Genomic DNA, 19,458 nt, shown 5'->3' with positions numbered 1-19,458 from the left:
GGCCATCTCTGCTGGAGAGCTCTGCATCGTTGCCAGTGCTGCTGAGCTCGCCACGCTGTCCAAACAGGAAATGAGATTCAAACTGCCCAGACAGGAAAAGGAATTCAAATTTTCCCGGGGCTTTTCCTGTGTGGCTGGTCAGAGCATCCGAGCTCGGACTGCTGTCCAGAGCGTCAACAGAGTGGTGCACTGTGGGATAGCTCCCGGAGCTATTAGCGTCGATTTCCATCCACACCAAGCCTAATTCGATATGGCCATGTTGAATTTAGCGCTACTCCTCTCGTTGGGGAGGAGTACAGAAGTCGAATTTAAGAGACCTCTATGTCAAACTAAATAGCCTCGTGGTGTGGACGGGTGCAGGGTTAATTCGATGTAACGGCGCTAAATTCGACATAAACGCCTAGTGTAGACCAGGCCTTAAAGTGGATGGATTTTTCTAGTCTGTTTTTCACACAGTACAGGCCACTGTTATTTGTCTTTTCAAAAATGTAATGAAAGAGAATCCAAGCTTTCCCGATCGTAAGTATGCATATACATTTATCACTGCTACACTTATAGCTCAGGGAATTGTGCATCACAGTTACTTTAGAACCCTTTTTGTCCCCTTTGCGTTCACCCTCAGCTGACAAGCCTGGCTCCCTGCACCTCCCTCTGGGTGAAACCAAGTGGTACAATCCCTCTCAGACTGGATCTCTGGGTTGCAGCCCCCGTTTCCCAATCATGTTTACCCAAGAGGTCCAACTGATTTTGGTACTGGTAAGCCTTTTGCTCTGGGAGCCTGTGACAATGACTGATTACTGACACAAAAAACAACTTCTTTAAAACAAAGGTAGGTAGCACACAGCTTAGAAGGCTAACACAAAGAATCCCACACACATCCCCTTACCTAGATATTAATCTTTCCTAACAAGGATTTGAAAGTTCCTGTCTGCTGAGCTAAGCCCTGTCTCTGGCTGGGAGAAGCAGACTGTCCTGCATGCAGCATGCTCTCGCTGTTGTGTATCTCAGTCAATCTGTGTGTAAGCCTCAGTCTGCTGACAACCACCTCCTGCATTTTGACTGCTAGTGTGCTGTGGTTTTATACAAATATGATGATGATTTAATAGAACTAAAAATGTAACATTAAAAATAGACGTCTGAATTTGCATCACATTTAGTGGTTTCAGAAGTGAGATAACGAAAAGGTATTACCCTACTCTCAGTTTTTGAAAACACTTATTCTTTCTTCTTACACAGTAACAATTGCAGTAGACCTTCTACGATCTTAGTCAGTATATAGTTTTAGTTAACTATGCACTACAGTTCGCTTCCTCTAAGCCACCATGCCAAACATCAAAATACACTGAAACAACTGAGAACATAAGAATGGCCATAATGGGTTAGCCCAAAGGTCCAGCTAGCCCAGTATCCTGTCTTCTGACAGTGACCAATGCCAGGTGCTTCAGAGGGAATGAACAGAACAGGCAATCATTGAGTGATACATCCCTTGTCGCCCGTTCCCAGCTTTTGGAAAACAGAGGCTAGGGACACCATCCCTGCCCGTCCTGGCTAATAGCCATTATGGACCTATCCTCCATGAATTTATCTAGTTCTTTTTTGAACCCTGTTATAGCCTTGGCCTTCACAACATAGAATCATAGAAAATTAGGGTTGGAAGAGACCTCAGGAGGTCATCTAGTCCAAGCCCCTGCCCAAAGCAGGACCAACCCTTTGGCAAAGAGTTCCACAGGTTGACTGTATGTTGTGTGAAGAAATACTTCCTTTTGTTTGTTTTAAACCTGCTGCCTGTTAATTTCATTTGGTGACCCCTAGTTCTTGTGTTATGAGAAGGAGTAAATAACACTTCCTTATTTACTTTCTCCACACCAGTCAAGATTTTATAGACCTGTATCATATCCCCCCTTAGTCGTCTCATTTCCAAGCTAAAAAGTCCCAGTCTTATTAATCTCTCTTCATATGGAAGCTGTTCCATACCCTTAATGATTTTTGTTGCCCTTCTCTGTACCTTTTCCAATTCCAATATATCTTTTTTTGAGATGGGGCAACCACATCTGCACACAGTATTCAAGATGTGGGCGTACCATAGGTTTCTATAGAGTAGTAACAAACCTCAAAGATTCATTATTCCCCTGTAGCAACCCAACAAAATACTCAGAGTGGTATTGCCATCCCCTTTCTGTTACTCAGCCTCTTCCCCATCAGCCGTAATTTATTGTGATCCCCTAAATACATTCATCCCAGAACACATTTATATGCTAACTTGCTAGTGGAAATATTATCTGAATCTGTTAAACAACTGAATTTTAAACACCATTGTACAGGTGAACAATTTTAAACCAGAGGTGTCAGTTGCTGAAAGAGGGTGCTCTGTTCACACCCTGAGTAAAATTTCCATATGAAGTACATTCCTTGTATTTCAAGGGGATACAAACTTTCTCTTTCACATCTGGTAAGGTCTCCAGGTCTAATCCCTCACTGCTGTAAATGTGTATTTGAATAAATATTCAGTCTGGATATACAAATGTTTAAAAGCATGATCTGTTCTGCTCACTGTGGCCCAGATTCTTTGCTGTAACTAGCTTGCACTGGGCACAGCAGATAAAGGAAGACGTGCCAGAGCCAATTATGGCTCTCTATCTCTCTCTCTCTGCCCTGCCCTGGGTGCAAGTTAGAGAAGCCTGGAGCTGAGCTCACTGTCACCAATGAGCAAATAATAAATTATAACTAATAAAAGTGCCACCACAATTTTAATCATCATGTCTATGCCTTCCCTTAACCAGTTCGCTTTCCCATCAGCATTTATGCTCGTGTTCCAAAAGTGTTTGAATATTTTTGATTCTTTGCTAAATGTTCTAAAACTTTTCATACCTATGACTGGGGTGTCACCAACACGTCCAACCATTTTATTTGTGATGCCTCCAGTTGAAGTTGCACAAGCCATGTTACCTTCACAGTCTATAGCAACTGCACCCACTGTGTCATGAACCCTAAAACACAGAGAAAACAATATTGTAACTCCAAGTTGAACAGCTGCATTGCCAGAAGCACCACCACACAATAACCATTTAGCACATAAAAATAACACTTAGTACCTAAACAGAGCTTTTCATCTTCAAAGGGCTATACAAACATTAACTAATTAATCCTCACAATGTGCCTAGGAGGCAGGTAAGTAATATTAGCTCCTTTTTGTTCCCAAATGCAAAGACTATACTTGATTTGCACAAGCCAAAGACAGAGTCAGTGTCAGAGTGTAGATTATAATTTTAGGAATACCTGGAAAGCTGTCTCATACACAGTTTACTAGACCACTGGGCACAACAGAGATAGGAGGCTAGCTCCCTATTTTGCTATATGCACAATTTCAGGGGGTTTGGACTCAAAGCTATATTAACCAAATATTTATATAAAATATTTATGTAAAAAATAGGTATAAAACATATTTATAAAATGTATTTAATAAATTTAAATTTAATAAAATGTAAAATGTTAATTAAAACTAATAAAAAATTAAAATATAATAAGGGGGGGGGTCTCTGATAATATCAGGATAAGTTATTGCTCTTACCTACAAACATATTCATGCTTTTCTAATTAACAAGTGTTCCATGATTATTTTCCTGCCTAACTGTCAGTAGTAACTATGCTTTAGTGAGATGGATATACTACTTCTTGAATTAGCACAATATCCCTCCTAACCAAATTGTCACTCACAACTACTTTCCTCTTCTATGGTGTCTTTCATAAAACGATCTCAAAGCACTTCACAAACATTAAGCCTCACAACTATACTATATGTGACATACATCAACTGTGTGTCAAGACAGGATACCTCATGTGGAGTATTGACAAGGCAGTCCTCCTTTGAGCTTTTCTGCCTGTAGTTAAGGCAAAAATGCCATCATTAACAAAGGTGAGTGCTGAATTAACTCGCAAAAATTAAATGATAGCTGTCCCTCAATGTTGTCCTTTTACACTATGCCAATAGATTTTCTTGGGTTTTGTTCTACTGTCTATGCTAGTTGTACACAAAAGTCAGCAATCTCTATGCATGCTCAATCCAAATTGAAATTGTTCTGTATGATACAACACTAGTAAATGTGGATTACCATTCTGGCAGTGAGGAGCTGAGAGAGATATACTATGTCAGTGGTTCTCAAACTTTTTTTTTCGCGGACCACTTGAAAATTGCTGAGGTTCTTGACGGACCACTTAATCATAGAATCATAGAATATCAGGGTTGGAAGGGACCTCAGGAGGTCATCTAGTCCAACCCCCTGCTCAAAGCAGGACCAATTCCCAACTAAATCATCCCAGCCAGGGCTTTGTCAAGCCGGGCCTTAAAAACCTCCAAGGAAGGAGATTCCACCACCTCCCTAGGTAACGCATTCCAGTGCTTCACCACCCTCCTAGTGAAATAGTGTTTCCTAATATCCAACCTAGACATCCCCCACTGCAACTTGAGACCATTGCTCCTTGTTCTGTCATCTGCCACCACTGAGAACAGCTGAGCTCCATCCTCTTTGGAACCCCCCTTCAGGTAGTTGAAAGCAGCTATCAAATCCCCCCTCATTCTTCTCTTCTGGAGACTAAACAATCCCAGTTCCCTCAGCCTCTCCTCATAAGTCATGTGCTCCAGCCCCCTAATCAATTTTGTTGCCCTCCGCTGGACTCTTTCCAATATTTCCACATCCTTCTTGTAGTGTGGGGCCCAAAACTGGACACAGTACTCCAGATGAGGCCTCACCAATGATCTTTACAAATGTTGTTTGTACCATTAGCTAACTATTGTAAAAAGCGCTATATTAAAAAAAAAACCCTTAATAATAATTAATGGTTTTTGTTCTACAAATAAAAGCTCACAACTCATATTTTAATATCAGTAGTCTTATCTTTGTAATGCAATGGATGTGCCCTCTCTGCCCCCGCCACAGCAGCCCCCAAGCTGGGGCTGGGAAGGAGGGGGGGGGGGTCTCTCCTTGGCAGCCGCAGCCCTGGAGCTGGGGAAAATTGCCTCTTTCTCTGGCTGCCGCAGCCTTGCACGTTCCAAATTCCGCCCACCCCCTCTTTTCACCCCACTGCTCCCTCCCACCTACCTCCTATTCCCCCACAAGTCCACCACTTCACCTTACATGTGCGTCTTCTCAGGGGCCAGGCACCTAATTAGTGGAGCCACAGCTGTACAGCTCCACTAATTAGGTGGATGGCCCTTCATTCTCTCGTGTGCGGCTGCCCACACGCGCACCTTAGAGGGAACTATCCGCGGACCATCTGAATGGATGTCACGGACCACTGGTGGTCCATGGACCAGAGTTTAAAAACCTCTGTACTATATTATCATGAGATCTTCATTCTATGTTGATTTGCTACAAAACCCATAATGAAATTTCCTAAGAAATATGTGAAGTCTCTTGAGCAGACACCTTTTCCATAGCAAAATACATTAATCTAATTCATTTTTTAGAAAACAAAAGCATATTTAATGACTGTCCAAAGGATCAAGCTCCAGCGACATACATTAACGTTGTTGTTATAATGATGTGACATTTATATCCAGCACTTTCTGCAAATCAGGAGGCTGTAAAGTATCCCATCTTAGGCACTCAAAACTTGAGACACCCAAAATGACTAGTCACTTTTGAAAATTTAGATCTTAAGGTACAATCACTAAGAGCCCAATCCAATGCTCAGTGAAGTTAATGGAAAGACTCCCATTGACTTCAATGCCATGAGATCAGGCCTAATACGAAGCCTATTGAAATCAATGGAAGTCTTGAGTAAGGATCTGGTGCAAGGATCTTCCTGGTGCAAGTGCTGGAGGAACCAACTAGGGGCAGAGCTCTTCCTGACCTGATGCTCACAAACAGGGAAGAATTAGTAGGGGAAGCAAAAGTGGATGGGAACCTGGGAGGTAGTGACCCTGAGATGGTCGAGTTCAGGATCCTGACACAAGGAAGAAAGGAGAGCAGCAGAATATGGACCCTGGACTTCAGAAAAGCAGACTTTGACTCTCTCAGGGAACTGATGGGCAGGATCCCCTGGGAGAATAAAATGAGGGGGAAACGAGTCCAGGAGAGCTGGCTGTATTTTAAAAACAACAAGGAGTCTGGTGGCACCTTAAAGACTAACAGATTTATTTGGGCATAAGCTTTCGTGGGTAAAAACCTCACTTCTTCGGATGCATAGAGTGAAAGTTACAGATGCAGGCATTATATACTGACACATGGAGAGCAGGGAGTTACTTCGCAAGTGGAGAACCAGTGTTGACAGGGCCAGAATCCTTATTGAGGTTGCAGGAACAAACCATCCCGATGTGTAGAAAGAATAGTAAATACAGCAAGCGACCAGCTTGGCTTAACAGTGAAATCCTTGCTGATCTTAAACACAAAAAAGAAGCTTGTAAGAAGTGGAAGATTGGACAAATGACTATGGAGGAGTATAAAAATATTGCTCAGGCATGCAGGAGTGAAATCAGGATGGCCAAATCACACTTGGAGTTGCAGCTAGCAAGGGATGTTAAGAGTAACAAGAAGGGTTTCTACAGGTATGTTAGCAACAAGAAGGTCAGGGAAAGTGCAGGCCCCTTACTGAATGGGGGAGGCAACCTAGTGACAGAGGATGTGGAAAAAGCTAATGTACTCAATGCTTTTTTTGCCTCTGTCTTCACGAACAAGGTCAGCTCCCAGACTACTGCACTGGGCAACACAGTATGGGGAGGAGGTGACCAGCCCTCTGTGGAGAAAGAAGTAGTTCACGACTATTTAGAAAAGCTGGATGTGCACAAGTCCATGGGGCCAGATGCACTGCACTAAAGGAATTGGCAGATGTGATTGCAGCACCATTGGCCATTATCTTTGAAAACTCATGGCTATCAGGGGAGGTCCTGGATGACTGGAAAAAGGCTAATGTAGTGCCCATCTTTAAAAAAGGGAAGAAGGAGGATCCAGGAAACTACAGGCCAGTCAGCCTTACCTAAGTCCCTGGAAAAATCATGGAGCAGGTCCTCAAGGAATCAATTTTGAAGCACTTTGAGGAGAGGAAAGTGATCAAGAACAGTCAGCATGGATTCACCAAGGGCAAGTCATGCCTGACTAACCTAATTGCCTTCTATGATGAGATAACTGGCTCTGTGGATGAGGGGAAAGCAGTGGACCTGTTATTCCTTGACTTTAGCAAAGCTTTTGATATGGTCTCCCACAGTATTCTTGCCAGCAAGTTAAAGAAGTATGGGCTGAATGAATGGATTACAAGGTGGATATAAAGCTGGCTAGATCGTCGGGCTCAATGGGTAGTGATCAATGGCTCCATGTCTAGTTGGCAGCCGGTATCAAGCGGAGTGCCCCAGAGGTCGGTCCTGGGGCCGGTTTTGTTCAATATCTTCTTTAATGATCTGGAGATGGCGGGGATTGCACCCTCAGCAAATTTGCAGATGACACTAAACTGGGAGGAGTGGTAGATACGCTGGAGGGTAGGGACAGGATACAGAAGGATCTAGACAAATTAGAGGATTGGGCATAAGAAATGTGATGAGGTTCAACAAGGACAAGTGCAGAGTCCTGCACTTAGGTTGGAAGAATCCCATGCACTGCTACAGACTAGGGACCAAGTGGCTAGACAGCAGTTCTGCAGAAAAGGACCTAGGGGTTACAGTGGATGAGAAGCTGGATATGAGTCAACAGTGTGCCCTTGTTGCCAAGAAGGCTAACGGCATTTTGGGCTGTATAAGTAGGAGCATTGCCAGCAGATCGAGGGACATGATCATTCCCCTCTATTCACCATTGGTGAGGCCTCATCTAGAGTACTGTGTCCAGTTTTGGGTCCCACACTACAAGAAGGATGTGGAAAAATTGGAAAGCGTACAGCAGAGGGCAACAAAAATGATTAGGGGGCTGGAGCACATGACTCATGAGGAGAGGCTGAGGGAACTGGGATTATTTAGTCTGCAGAAGAGAAGAATGAGGGGGGATTTGATAGCTGGTTTCAACTACCTGAAAGTGGGTTCCAAAGAAGATGGATCTAGACAGTTCTCAGTGGTAGCAGATGACAGAACAAGGAGTAATGGTCTCAAGTTGCAGTGGGGGAGGTTTAGGTTGGATATTAGAAAAATCTTTTTTACTAGGAGGGTAGTGAAGCACTAGAATGGATTACCTAAGGAGGTGGTGGAATCTCCTTCTGTCATAACTATAAAGGGAAGGGTAACGGCTCTCCTGTGTACAGTACTATAAAATCCCTCCTGGCCAGAGACTCCAAAATCCTTTTACTTGTAAAGGGTTAAGAAGCTCGGGTAACCTGGCTGACACCTGACCCAAAGGACCAATAAGGGGACAAGATACTTTCAAATCTTGGAGGGGGGGAAGGCTTTTGTTTGTGCTCTTTGTTTAGGGGGTTGTTCGCTCTTGGGACTGAGAGGGACCAGACATCAGTCCAGGTTCTCCACATCTTTCTAAACAAGTCTCTCATATTTCAAACTTGTAAGTAAACAGCCAGGCAAGGCGTGTTAGTTTTTATCTTTGTTTTCTCAACTTGTAAATGTACCTTTTACTAGAGTGTTTATCTTTGTTTGCTATACTTTGAACCTGAGGCTAGAGGGAGGTCCTCTGAGCTCTTTAAGTTTGAATACCCTGTAAAGTTATTTTCCATACTGATTTTACAGAGATGATTTTTACCTTTTTCTTTAATTAAAAACCTTCTTTTTAAGAACCTGATTGATTTTTCCTTGTTTTTAGATCCAAGGGGGTTGGATCTGTATTCACCAGGAGTTGGTGGGAGAAAGGAGGGGGGATGGTTAATTTCTCCTTGTTTTAAGATCCAAGGGGTTTGGATCTGTATTCACCAGGGAATTGGTGAAAGGTTTCTCAAGGCTTCCCAGGGAAGGGAATTAGCTTTGGGAATGGTGGCAGCGGACCAGATCTAAGCTGGTAGTTAAGCTTAGAAGTCTTCATGCAAGCCCCCACATTTGTACCCTAAAGTTCAAAGTGGGGAAGCAGCCTTGACACCTTCCTTGGAGGTTTTTAAGGCCCGGCTTGACAAAGCCCTGGCTGGGATGATTTAGTTGGGAATTGGTCCTGCTTTGAGCAGGGGGTTGGACTAGATGACCTCCTGAGGTCCCTTCCAACCCTGATATTCTATGAGTCTATGATCTGTGTGCTGGAACCTGCACTCTTACAAAATGGTGAACCCCAACACTCACTGATATCCATGAGGGCTGAGTGCACTCAGCTAGGGTGACCAGCTGTCCCAGTTTTATAGGGACAATCCCGATATTTGGGGCTTTGTCTTATATAGGTGCCTATTCTCTCTCTCCCCCTCCCCCCCCCCATCCCATCCAGTTTTTTCACACTTGCTGTCTGGTCACCTTACACTCAGCATTTTCCAGACTCTAGCCCTACAGAAAGAAGAAGGTTGCAGCTGTTTTTCTTTGCTGTGACCTTTTCTAGATGATTACACTAAATTTTAGATGTGAAATACTGGGCCCTATTGAAGTAAATAGGTTTCTAGCTGACTGACCAGCTCCATATTCATTCTCTTTCTAAAATATGTGGGCAGCAAGGGATCCTGGTGTTTTATTCTTCTTATGTAGGATACTGAATACTCATTTTAAGCCAGTAAAGTGTGTCCAGATATTATGATGATGGGTAACTTATAAATATTTTTAATAACAGTAAAATATAATAATAATTTTTCAAATCCATTATTATTCAATTAATAACACTTTTCAATTATATGTACATTTTTAAAGCAAACCATACTCTTCTAATCTCCAATTGTATCTTGCTACACGGATACATTAAATTTATAATTAAAAATAAAAATGATCATTACAGGAAAGAAATTGTTTGCAGAGAGGTGTTAAAATTGATTTTTGTTAGGGAAGCACACCAAACACATTCTAATAAAGCAGTCAGACTGGGATTTGATGCAAATTGTGCAATTGGCACATTTAAAGATTAGCTCCCCTCCTCCACAAATAACCCCCTTGAGTTGATTTTAATTGCAAATTGACATCATTAAAAAGATGTGACCTTACCAGGCTCATGATTCAGATCACGCATACTTTATATGAAATTTCATATTACTGCTAATGCATTACACATGATTACCTTGTTCAACTTCTCAGAGGTTAAACAGACTTTTTCTTATACTCCACAAAGAAAAATAAACACAATGTAGACCTGTCTTTGAGAGGGAAATGTGTTTTGACATTCTCTTCCCAATTCTCCCTACCAGCATGCGGCTTTTTAATGGAAATTACTGCCTTACAAATCTGATGTGAAATAGAAATTAGTATATGAAATACAAAGGTTCTCATCACCCTTGCTATTGCATTGGGCTTTTGAGCACATATTAATATAGACAATGGCCCTGGTCACTGGCTGCAGCTAAAGAGCATACAGGTCAACTCAAAGAGTCACAGGCAAATTTGGCTTTACTCCACCTTTGAACTCTTCTGACCCTGGGCCATATGTATGTCAGACTGGTTCCAAGTTGTCCTTGCAGGCTGCTCTAAGCAATGTTGGTTGCTAATTGCAATGACTACTGTTAGATCAACTAGACATTGCTGGAGTCAGGCCCCCCTTTTCTACAGCAACAGCTCCTATGTTAATCACAGGTAGAGGAGGTGGTGTAGTCACCATTAGATCAATTCTATGTCCTCAGAGGATCCCTCTACACAGGAGTGATCCTTCCCTTCCCAGTGATGCCAGTTATAGGGGAACTTTGCATCCATAGAGAGAAGCAAAGTGGCCCTGACACAGGGAAGAATCTATGCCACTAACTTGATTCTAAGGAACATAGTCATTTCTGCAATGTTTATTTATATTTGTATATACTATATACCCAATTATATAAACATGAATATAAAAATATTGTACAATAAATATTAATTTATACAGCAAATTATTTATAATATTTTATGATGTTCCTGGCTTCAATAGGGCAATCTCTGTTTGTGCTTACAAGAGTTCTGCATTTGCAGCCTGGTACATCAAATTAGGATATATTCTTAAGCATGAAAATGACTTCTATAGAGAAGGCTGCGAATGAGCTGTGAAAGCAGAGAGGACTGGGAGCTTTTAAATTAAACAGATTCGGAGGCAACAAAGAAACTCATGTAGTTTACATTGACAGAAGCTAAAAATATAATTTTTATGACACTTTTCAATAAAGCTTTCAAAAATACACACTTTGTACAACCAAATGATCACTTAGAGTGGAATGATTTGTATCCCTTTGGAATTAAAATGAGCACCCAATTGATTTGTGCTTGTTATTTTCACTCTGCCTTTCTCTGCAGTCATTCCATATCAGCTCAGCTAAAAGCCCAGACTAGAAGATAACTATGTGCTCCTTGATTCTGTACCAAGTGTAAATTTAAGTTTTTTAAAAACACATTCCTGGCTATTAAAACTAGTGTTTTGTGAAAATTACATTATTACTTCCTTAGCCTTAACAGAGAAATAGCTTTTTGCCACCTGACTAAACAGTTGACATTTTGAAAGGCAAGTGCTATGCTATGTCATAAATAACATCTTTAGGTCAGGACAATACTATTCAAATCAAAGGGTTGAACAAAAAAAAATCACCTCAATTCAAGGACAAAATAAAAGACAGTTGACTAGAAAAATCTTTCCACAGCTTGTGTTAGCGATAGGGTCTTCAGGGGAAGATTTGTCTGCACCAAGGAGGATCAAATCACCTGTCAGGTTTCTGAAGGGACACATCAATCAGATTTGACATGTTGCTGATTGCTCCATTAAATCACCACTTTGGTCTTGATTTGTCTCATCAGGTCAGATGATTTTTTTTTTAAAGGCTTGAGATGGTAAACTGCTTTTCAAATTTTCTGATTGAAGCCTCTTCAAATAAATCTGTGTTTTGCATTGAACTAACCTAATGGACCATAAAGCTCCATCCTAATAACAAGATATTTTAGAGTAGACACTGCACTCCTGTTAGGCATGCCAAGTAAGGGACTGTGGGATTGGGGCGGGGGGAGGTTTATTAAAAGCTATCTTGCATGTTTGAGAAAAAAGTTATTTTTCACAGGTTTACTGTTAGCAGTTAGGTCAGAGGAAACAAAAACAAAAAACAAAACAAAACAAAAACCAAACTCTGGAGAGTCCTGGGGCTTCCAATATGCAGTAATTCCCCTCTCACAAAGTAGCTTTCTGTGGCTTTGAGCTGTATATCACATTACTTCATTGTATTCATGGATCATCTATTAATATTTTGTACATGCACTCAGAGTTTTGGGTTTATGCATTTTTAATAAATCTAAATAAATGAATATATTAAATTACCAATACTTTAAATATTTTGTGCCTCACTCATGTACAGGCATGACATATGCTTTATATTACTCCGTTCCTGAGCCAATGTTGGCGCTCAGGACAGAAATTAGTCTTTTTCATTCCTCTCTGTCATTTGCTGTTGCTTTCTTCTGCTCAGTGGTGCTGAGATCAACTGTTCTGCCCTCCCTACTAAGGGTTCTTCTTAAGGTTTCTCTTGGATGCTCTTGTTTTCTCACACCAGTTGGTTTCCACTCAACAGCACCATGTGGGAATCTGTGTATTGTACATGCCCCAAATATGTCCAGTGCTTCCTTCTGTTTCTGGTGGAAATGATTTGCTGGTTGGTGATCTCTCAGAACTTTTTTTGGTAATGAAGTCTTTCAAACGAATGATCATAAATTTTCATAAGCACTGGTTTTCGAAGGCATCTATTTCTTTGTCTAACATCTTAGTAGATCTCCAGATCTCACACCCATATGTTAGCACTGAGATTACATTTGAATTGAAAATTCTCAGTTTTGTTCCGATTCTGATTGTTCTGAGTATCTTTGATTTCCATACATTATTAAGTTTAGTAAATGCTGTGGATGCCTTTCCTATCCTTCATGTCACTTCCTTCTTAAGGTTTCCGTTGGCCAACCTGGTGCTGCTCAGGTATATGAGCTGTTTTATTTCTTGATATTTTTGCCTTCTAATGTGATTATTCCTGCTTGATGGTTTCAAGAATGTTGGTTTTAGCATAACTAATTCTGAGCCCTGCTAGGCCTGCTTTTTTTGCTTGGTTGTCTTTGCTGGTAACTTTTCATGGTATGTGCACATAACCAAATTTAAAGGGCCAAATTCATACCTGGTATAACCCCATGCAGATTAATGGAGTTATTACAGGGATGCTTTTAGCCTCTTGTGTCTGTAAAAGTGAGAACAAAATTGTGAACCTATACCTCTTGACTCTAAGTGAGCTACAAGCTCTGTGAGTATAGTCTTATTATGCTATTTCACCACTCCTACTTTGATGCTCAGCTAGAATAAGGAAACACAAAATAATGGAAGATTTTCAAAACTGGGTGCCTAAAGTTAGGCTCCTAAACTGATATTTAGACACTTAAAATAAGTGCCCAAATTTTCTATATAATCCAAGGTCCTCTTTCTCCTACATTTCAATCCTATCCATATCATCTTGGGGCAGGGCCTAAGCCTGAAGCCCATATCCCCCAACTATTGATTATGGGAGTGTTTCAGAAGGTGAATGAGTAATGGCATGAATTTGGGAGTTGCATCCCCTTAGTAATGTGAGTGAGTTCACATTTTCATGCCTGTTAAATGAAAATTTTCTTTCTAAATGAAAGTCAACAAAGAATTCTCCCGTTTCTCCAGGCTGAATGGCTTGGCATGAGCTTAGCTATAATCAATGGATAATTTTAAATTTAAGAAAAAGATTAAGGATGCTATACATTCATTTGACATGTATGTTCTTAATTGTGCAGTGAACTTTCCACGGGACTATTCTTCCACCCACCGTGTGTAAACTTTTATAAAAGAACATAGCCTGCAATTGACCAGTAAGTGGCACACATACAACTGTGGATATCACACACCCAGACATTCGATTTTAAATTTGCTACCTAATCTGCTCTAGATGAGGATGGGAAGTCACAGATCTATTGCTATTACACATTAAGAAAGAGTACTCCACAAACTCTACATGTGCTATTGTAACCCACATGCTTTATAATGCAGCATTTGATTTATTTTAGTCCAAAGAAAGGGGGAGAAGATATGGATTTTTGGTTGGAGTACCCTATACCTCTGCACATGCAGAGGGCAGGGCAGGTATGATGGAATATGCCCCTGTATTCACACTCTAATCGTTGTACAGGTATGATTTGTAAGGTATCATTTGAAAACTCATAATTTGCTGGTCAGTACTGTCCTGATAAAATATGTGTGGTTATAAGAGTTCCCTGTATGATGTTATTAACATAAGTTCCAAACCCCACAGCCCTGTCCAAGCGGAAGTTGGCAAACAGGTCTGTCCTAGACAAAGGAATGTGTGCTTGCCTTAATTTGTATTTAAGCAGTAAACAGAGTCATCCAGCAGGGAAGGAAATCAAAGAAAGTTCAAACAACTGAAAAAACCCAGCAGGGAACATCCTTCCACACAGACTTCTTGTCTTTTCTTAGCTGGAAATGTTTTTCAAGAGGGCGACTGGAACTATAAAAAGGAAGGATACACACACCAAACCCCCCTCCCCGCCCACCTCATTCTCTGTACCTGAGAAGATAAAAGGAAACAGCCATTGGACTCTTGTACAAAGATTGACCTGAAAGCTTGGTCAATAATCTGATGGAGCATGTGGTGAGAGTTTGCTTTGCAGCTAAGATAATTTCTTAAGTAGATACTAGTAAGTTTTTATCTTTATTTTTCTAGTTACCATTTCTGACTTCTATGACTCATTACTTACACTCACTTAAAATCTCTCTCTTTGTAGTTAATAAACTTGTTTTGCTGTTTTATCTAATTCAGTGTGTTTAAGTTGAAGGGTCTGCTAACTATTTAATGTAATAAACTGGCATATTATTCCCTTCAAGGAATAACTGACTTAATTTATTTGTAGTGTCCAGGAGAGGGCTGGGCAGTTCAGGAGATACATTTCTGGTCACTCGGCAGCATAACCAAGGCTGGTGAGAGCCATGGTGGAGCTGGTAGGCTGAAGTTACACACAGAAACTTAGGTTGTGACTTGCATGATGGAAGGTTGTTTGTGAGAAGCCCAGGTGGGAGCTACTACAGCAAGGCATTGTAAGGCACCCAATCTTGCAGGGCCAGGGTGACACAGCCCCCCACTAATCTGAATTGTGCCCCAGTATGTCACAGCAGGGCAACTCAGCTAGAAGGGCCCAGAAACATCCAGAAGTAGGGTGCGGGCAGTTACTAGACAAGCTCAACAGCTGTTTGGTGACGCTGTATAGGAAAGTTTTATTGTGAACAAGGAGTGTTGCAACTCCCACACATTCACCATTTGAAAGTTGAGCCAATCAGGGCTCAGAAGAAGATAAATATAGAATTTAAAGACAACCCTGTGGACTCAGTGTCTGATTGATGCAGGACTAAGAACAGTGTCTGCTGCGAGGGCTGGGTCCTAGTCAGTGTGCTACTTTGGACACAGGTGCGTGCCATTCCAGCTTTATTAGGGAAGCTCCCCAATGGAATAATGTTTGGTCCACCACTGTGTGTTTTATGGATCTACAGGAGAGCTGGGAGGGAAGCATTTGTTACATCTAAACACTACTGAGCTTGTAAATCTTACATTCAACTATCTGCTAACTGTTCTAAATTGGGATTCTGCCTCGGTTAAAAAGAGAACTAGGAAGAGCCAATTGAGGTGAGGGTATGTAAATCATCTTACTTAGGTGGTCTTATGGGAAAAAGATAGTGCTACATAGAATGAGATCTTATAGAGATCTAGAGAATAGATATTCAAATGCTGATCCCAGAACCTTTACTACTTTGGGATACTGACTACAGATAACTGTTTCACCAGTAACTGAGGACTAGTCAATAATTAACCAAAGGCTGGAATGCTGCTAGCTGTGGAGACCCCAGAAGGTCTGTTTGCTGACAACGTTCTGAAGAGTTTGGAAAAGAAATGAGAGGCTTCTATTCTTTTCGAGCTCTGAAGTGTCCAGGTGACACATATTACATATTATGGTTACTCTACAAAGACTGAGACATCATGTCTAAAAGAAGGTCAAAGGGGAATGTGTGCACTAAAGTACAGAAATATAAATGTTACGTTAGAACCTTATATTTGAATGTATGTAATAGCAACAAAGTGGGGAAGTCTGTATAAGAAACACCAGTAGATTTACTGCCTAACGAATTTTGTTTAAAAGTTATTCATGGTTTTCAAAAAACGTTTTACATTTTTTATGTGTGCATTAAATGTGGTGTGTTTACTAAGAAAATGTATAGTACTTTTTCTCTGAAGTTTCCTGGGAACTATTAACATCTTCATTCAGGGTTTTACCTACAATAGCCCTAGGGTTTTAACTCTGCGTAATACTTTCTGAAATATCCTGAAAATACAGAATTCTGGGCTGTGCCTCAACAAAGAGTTAACCTGAGGTGCAAGAAGAAGGGGAGTGTGTGACACCCAACTACCCCTGTATTCACACCCTACCATACTGTTGTAATAATATTTGTACAGATTATGCCTTGTGAAGTATCATTAGAAACTAAAAACTCATTGTATGTGATGTGTATTGCGTTATGAATATACGCTGGAATTTTGACTGAAGTATGTGTAAACCAAGTATGTCTGTGAGAGCTGTTAAACAGGCCTATCTTAATGTGTATTTGATTCTTTGACCTTACCCTGATATTCAGGCAAATACAACGAAGATCCATATTTACATATAAGCAGAAACAGGACCATCAAGACAGCAGGGGAAAGAGGTGGTAAGAAACAGAATAATTTGTATTTCAGCAAAAACTGGTGGGGGAAGATACAGTATGGAACATACAAACATAAGAATGGCCATACTGGGTCAGACCAAAGGTCCATCTAGCCCAGAATCCTATCTTCTGACAGTGGCCAATGCCAGGTGCTTCAGAGGGAATGAACAGAATCGGCAATCACTGAGTGATCCTCTCCTATCACCCATTCCCAGCTTATTGCAAACAGAGGCTAGGGACACCATCCCTGCCCATCCTGGCTAATAGCCATTGATGGACCTATCCTCCATGAATTTATCTAGCTCTTTTTTGAACTCTGTTAGAGTCTTAGCCTTCATAACATCCTCTGGCCTTAGTCGCCTCTTTTCCAAGCTGAAAAGTCCCAGTCTTATTAATCTCTACTCATAATGAAGCTGTTCCATACCCCTAATAATTTTTGTTGCCTTTTTCTGAACCTTTTTGAATTCCAATATATCTTTTTTGAGATGGGGCGACCACATCTGCACACACTATTCAAGATGCGGGCATACCATAGGTTTATATACAGGCAATATGATATTGAGCTTCCTTCCCCACCAGATTCCATGTCACCTTCCTCACAGCTTGAATAAACATTACTTTGAGGTAAACCTCCAGATGAATCTATTTCAAAAGATTACTTGTTTATAAAGATGGGGTTCTGAACCTCAAGTGATAAACAATTGAATCAACTGACTGTATACAATATACAATGGTAGATACGCTGGAGGGTAGGGATAGGATACAGAGGGACCTAGACAAATTAGAGGATTGGGCCAAAAGAAACCTGATGAGGTTCAACAAGGACAAGTGCAGAGTCCTGCACTTAGGACAGAAGAATCCCATTCACTGTTACAGACTAGGGACCAAATGGCTAGGAAGCAGTTCTGCAGAAAAGGACCTAGGGGTTACAGTGGACGAAAAGCTGGATATGAGTCAACAGTATGCCCTTGTTGCCAAGAAGGCTAACGGCATTTTTGGCTGTATAAATAGGGGCATTGCCAGCAGATAGAGGGATGTGATCATTCCCCTCTATTCACCATTGGTGAGGCCTCATCTGGAGTACTGTATCCAGTTTTGGGCCCCACACTACAAGAAGGATGTGGAAAAATTGGAAAGAGTCCAGCGGAGGGCAACAAAAATGATTAGGGGGCTGGAGCACATGACTAATGAGGAGAGGCTGAAGGAACTGGGATTGTTTAGTCTGCACAAGAGAAGAATGAGGGGGGATTTGATAGCTGCTTTCAACTACCTGAAAGGGGGTTACAAAGAGGATGGATCTAGACTGTTCTCAGTGGTACCTGATGACAGAACAAGGAGTAATGGTCTCAAGTTGCAGTTGGGGAGGTTTAGGTTGGATATTAGGAAAAACTTTTTCACTAGGAGGGTGGTGAAGCACTGGAATGGGTTACCTAGGGAGGTGGTGGAATCTCCTTCCTTAGAGGTTTTTAAGGTCAGGCTTGACAAAGCCCTGGCTGGGATGATTTAGTTGGAAATTGGTCCTGCTTTGAGCAGGGGGTTGGACTAGATGACCTCCTGAGGTCCCTTCCAACCCTGATATTCTGTGATTCTATGAATATTACTATATTATAAGAGTGTATAGAGGAGATCTTTTCTGAAAGCTAATGGTGATTAATATAATTGTGAAATGTATGTATTGACAGTATGTAAGGAATTATGTATACTCATTGATATTAGACTGTGCAGGCTGCTCAAACCGGAGGAAATGGCATAGCTATCTACTGACTCCTATGTAAATTAAACATGGGGGAATCAGAAACAACGGAAGCCCCATTTACATAGAAATCATACAGGAGGATGGGATGCCCACAGGAAGGGAATAACAGCATGAGGTCATCCTGCCACTTGAAACAAGTTAATTGAACTTTGGGAAATATAAACAAAGACTGAAGCCATCTTTGGTATCCATGACTAGACAGAAACCAGCTGAGAAAGATGGGTCCTTCAATGAACAGTTGGAGGGCTGAAGTCTCTGGAACTGAATATAGGCGAGAAACCTGCCTAGGTAAAGATTTTGCATCTAAGACGACCAGGGAAACCAGCACCTTGTACTTTTGTGGAAGATCCCAACTGAAGGAAAATGAGTCATGGCTGGGAAGAAGAATGGCTGATGAAAGAAACTATCTTGAGCAAAGCCTGTACCTTGCTAGATTAAGTTTTAGACTTTTATATGGGTGTTTTCACTTTTATTTGCTGTAACCTTATGGCCTCTTGTTATCCAAATTTGTTTTATTTTATCATAAACCTACTCATTGCTGTGTTTAAAGGGAAGAGTGTAGTGACCCCAGTTAAGCTAATAAGCTGTGATGTGGTTTTGTGTCTTTAGAGGAACAAATTAACCATATTATTTATCTGAACTGTCCAGGAGAGGGCTAGACATTGCAGAACATACAGTTTTGGGGAAATCTGGGACTGTGAGTGTGTTGGGGTCATTCTGCAAGCAGTAACCACGGCTGGTGGAAGCCACTGTGGGGCTATAGACAGGCTGCGGGAGTCAGAGCTGCTGACACAGGGCTGTTTAGCACACAGACACTCAGAGTGCAACCTGAATGTTGGTGGCTTGTTGTGAGTTTCCCAGGTTGGGAGCGACAGCAGCACAGCATTGTGAGGCACCCAGGTTACAGGGTGGGCAGTGACACAACCCCTCGCTGGTCTAAATTATACCCTAGACTAT

General features: G+C 41.3%; 1 protein-coding gene across 1 annotated transcript in view; it reads right to left on the bottom strand.

Moving 5' to 3' along the window:
- The window catches only part of LOC135876641 (isoaspartyl peptidase/L-asparaginase-like), a 218,198-nt gene that overhangs the window by 36,172 nt on the left and 162,568 nt on the right, over nucleotides 1-19,458 (bottom strand). The window contains exon 4 of the mRNA XM_065401920.1: nucleotides 2,869-2,987. Coding sequence (XP_065257992.1) covers nucleotides 2,869-2,987 — 119 coding nt within the window. The remainder of the gene's footprint in view (nucleotides 1-2,868; nucleotides 2,988-19,458) is intronic.

The sequence above is a fragment of the Emys orbicularis genome, chromosome 3 (genome assembly GCF_028017835.1).
Source record: "Emys orbicularis isolate rEmyOrb1 chromosome 3, rEmyOrb1.hap1, whole genome shotgun sequence".
In the NCBI taxonomy this organism is placed as follows: Eukaryota; Metazoa; Chordata; order Testudines; family Emydidae; genus Emys; species Emys orbicularis.
Note: the sequence above shows the minus strand (reverse complement) of the source record. Positions and strands in the feature narration are given on the sequence as shown.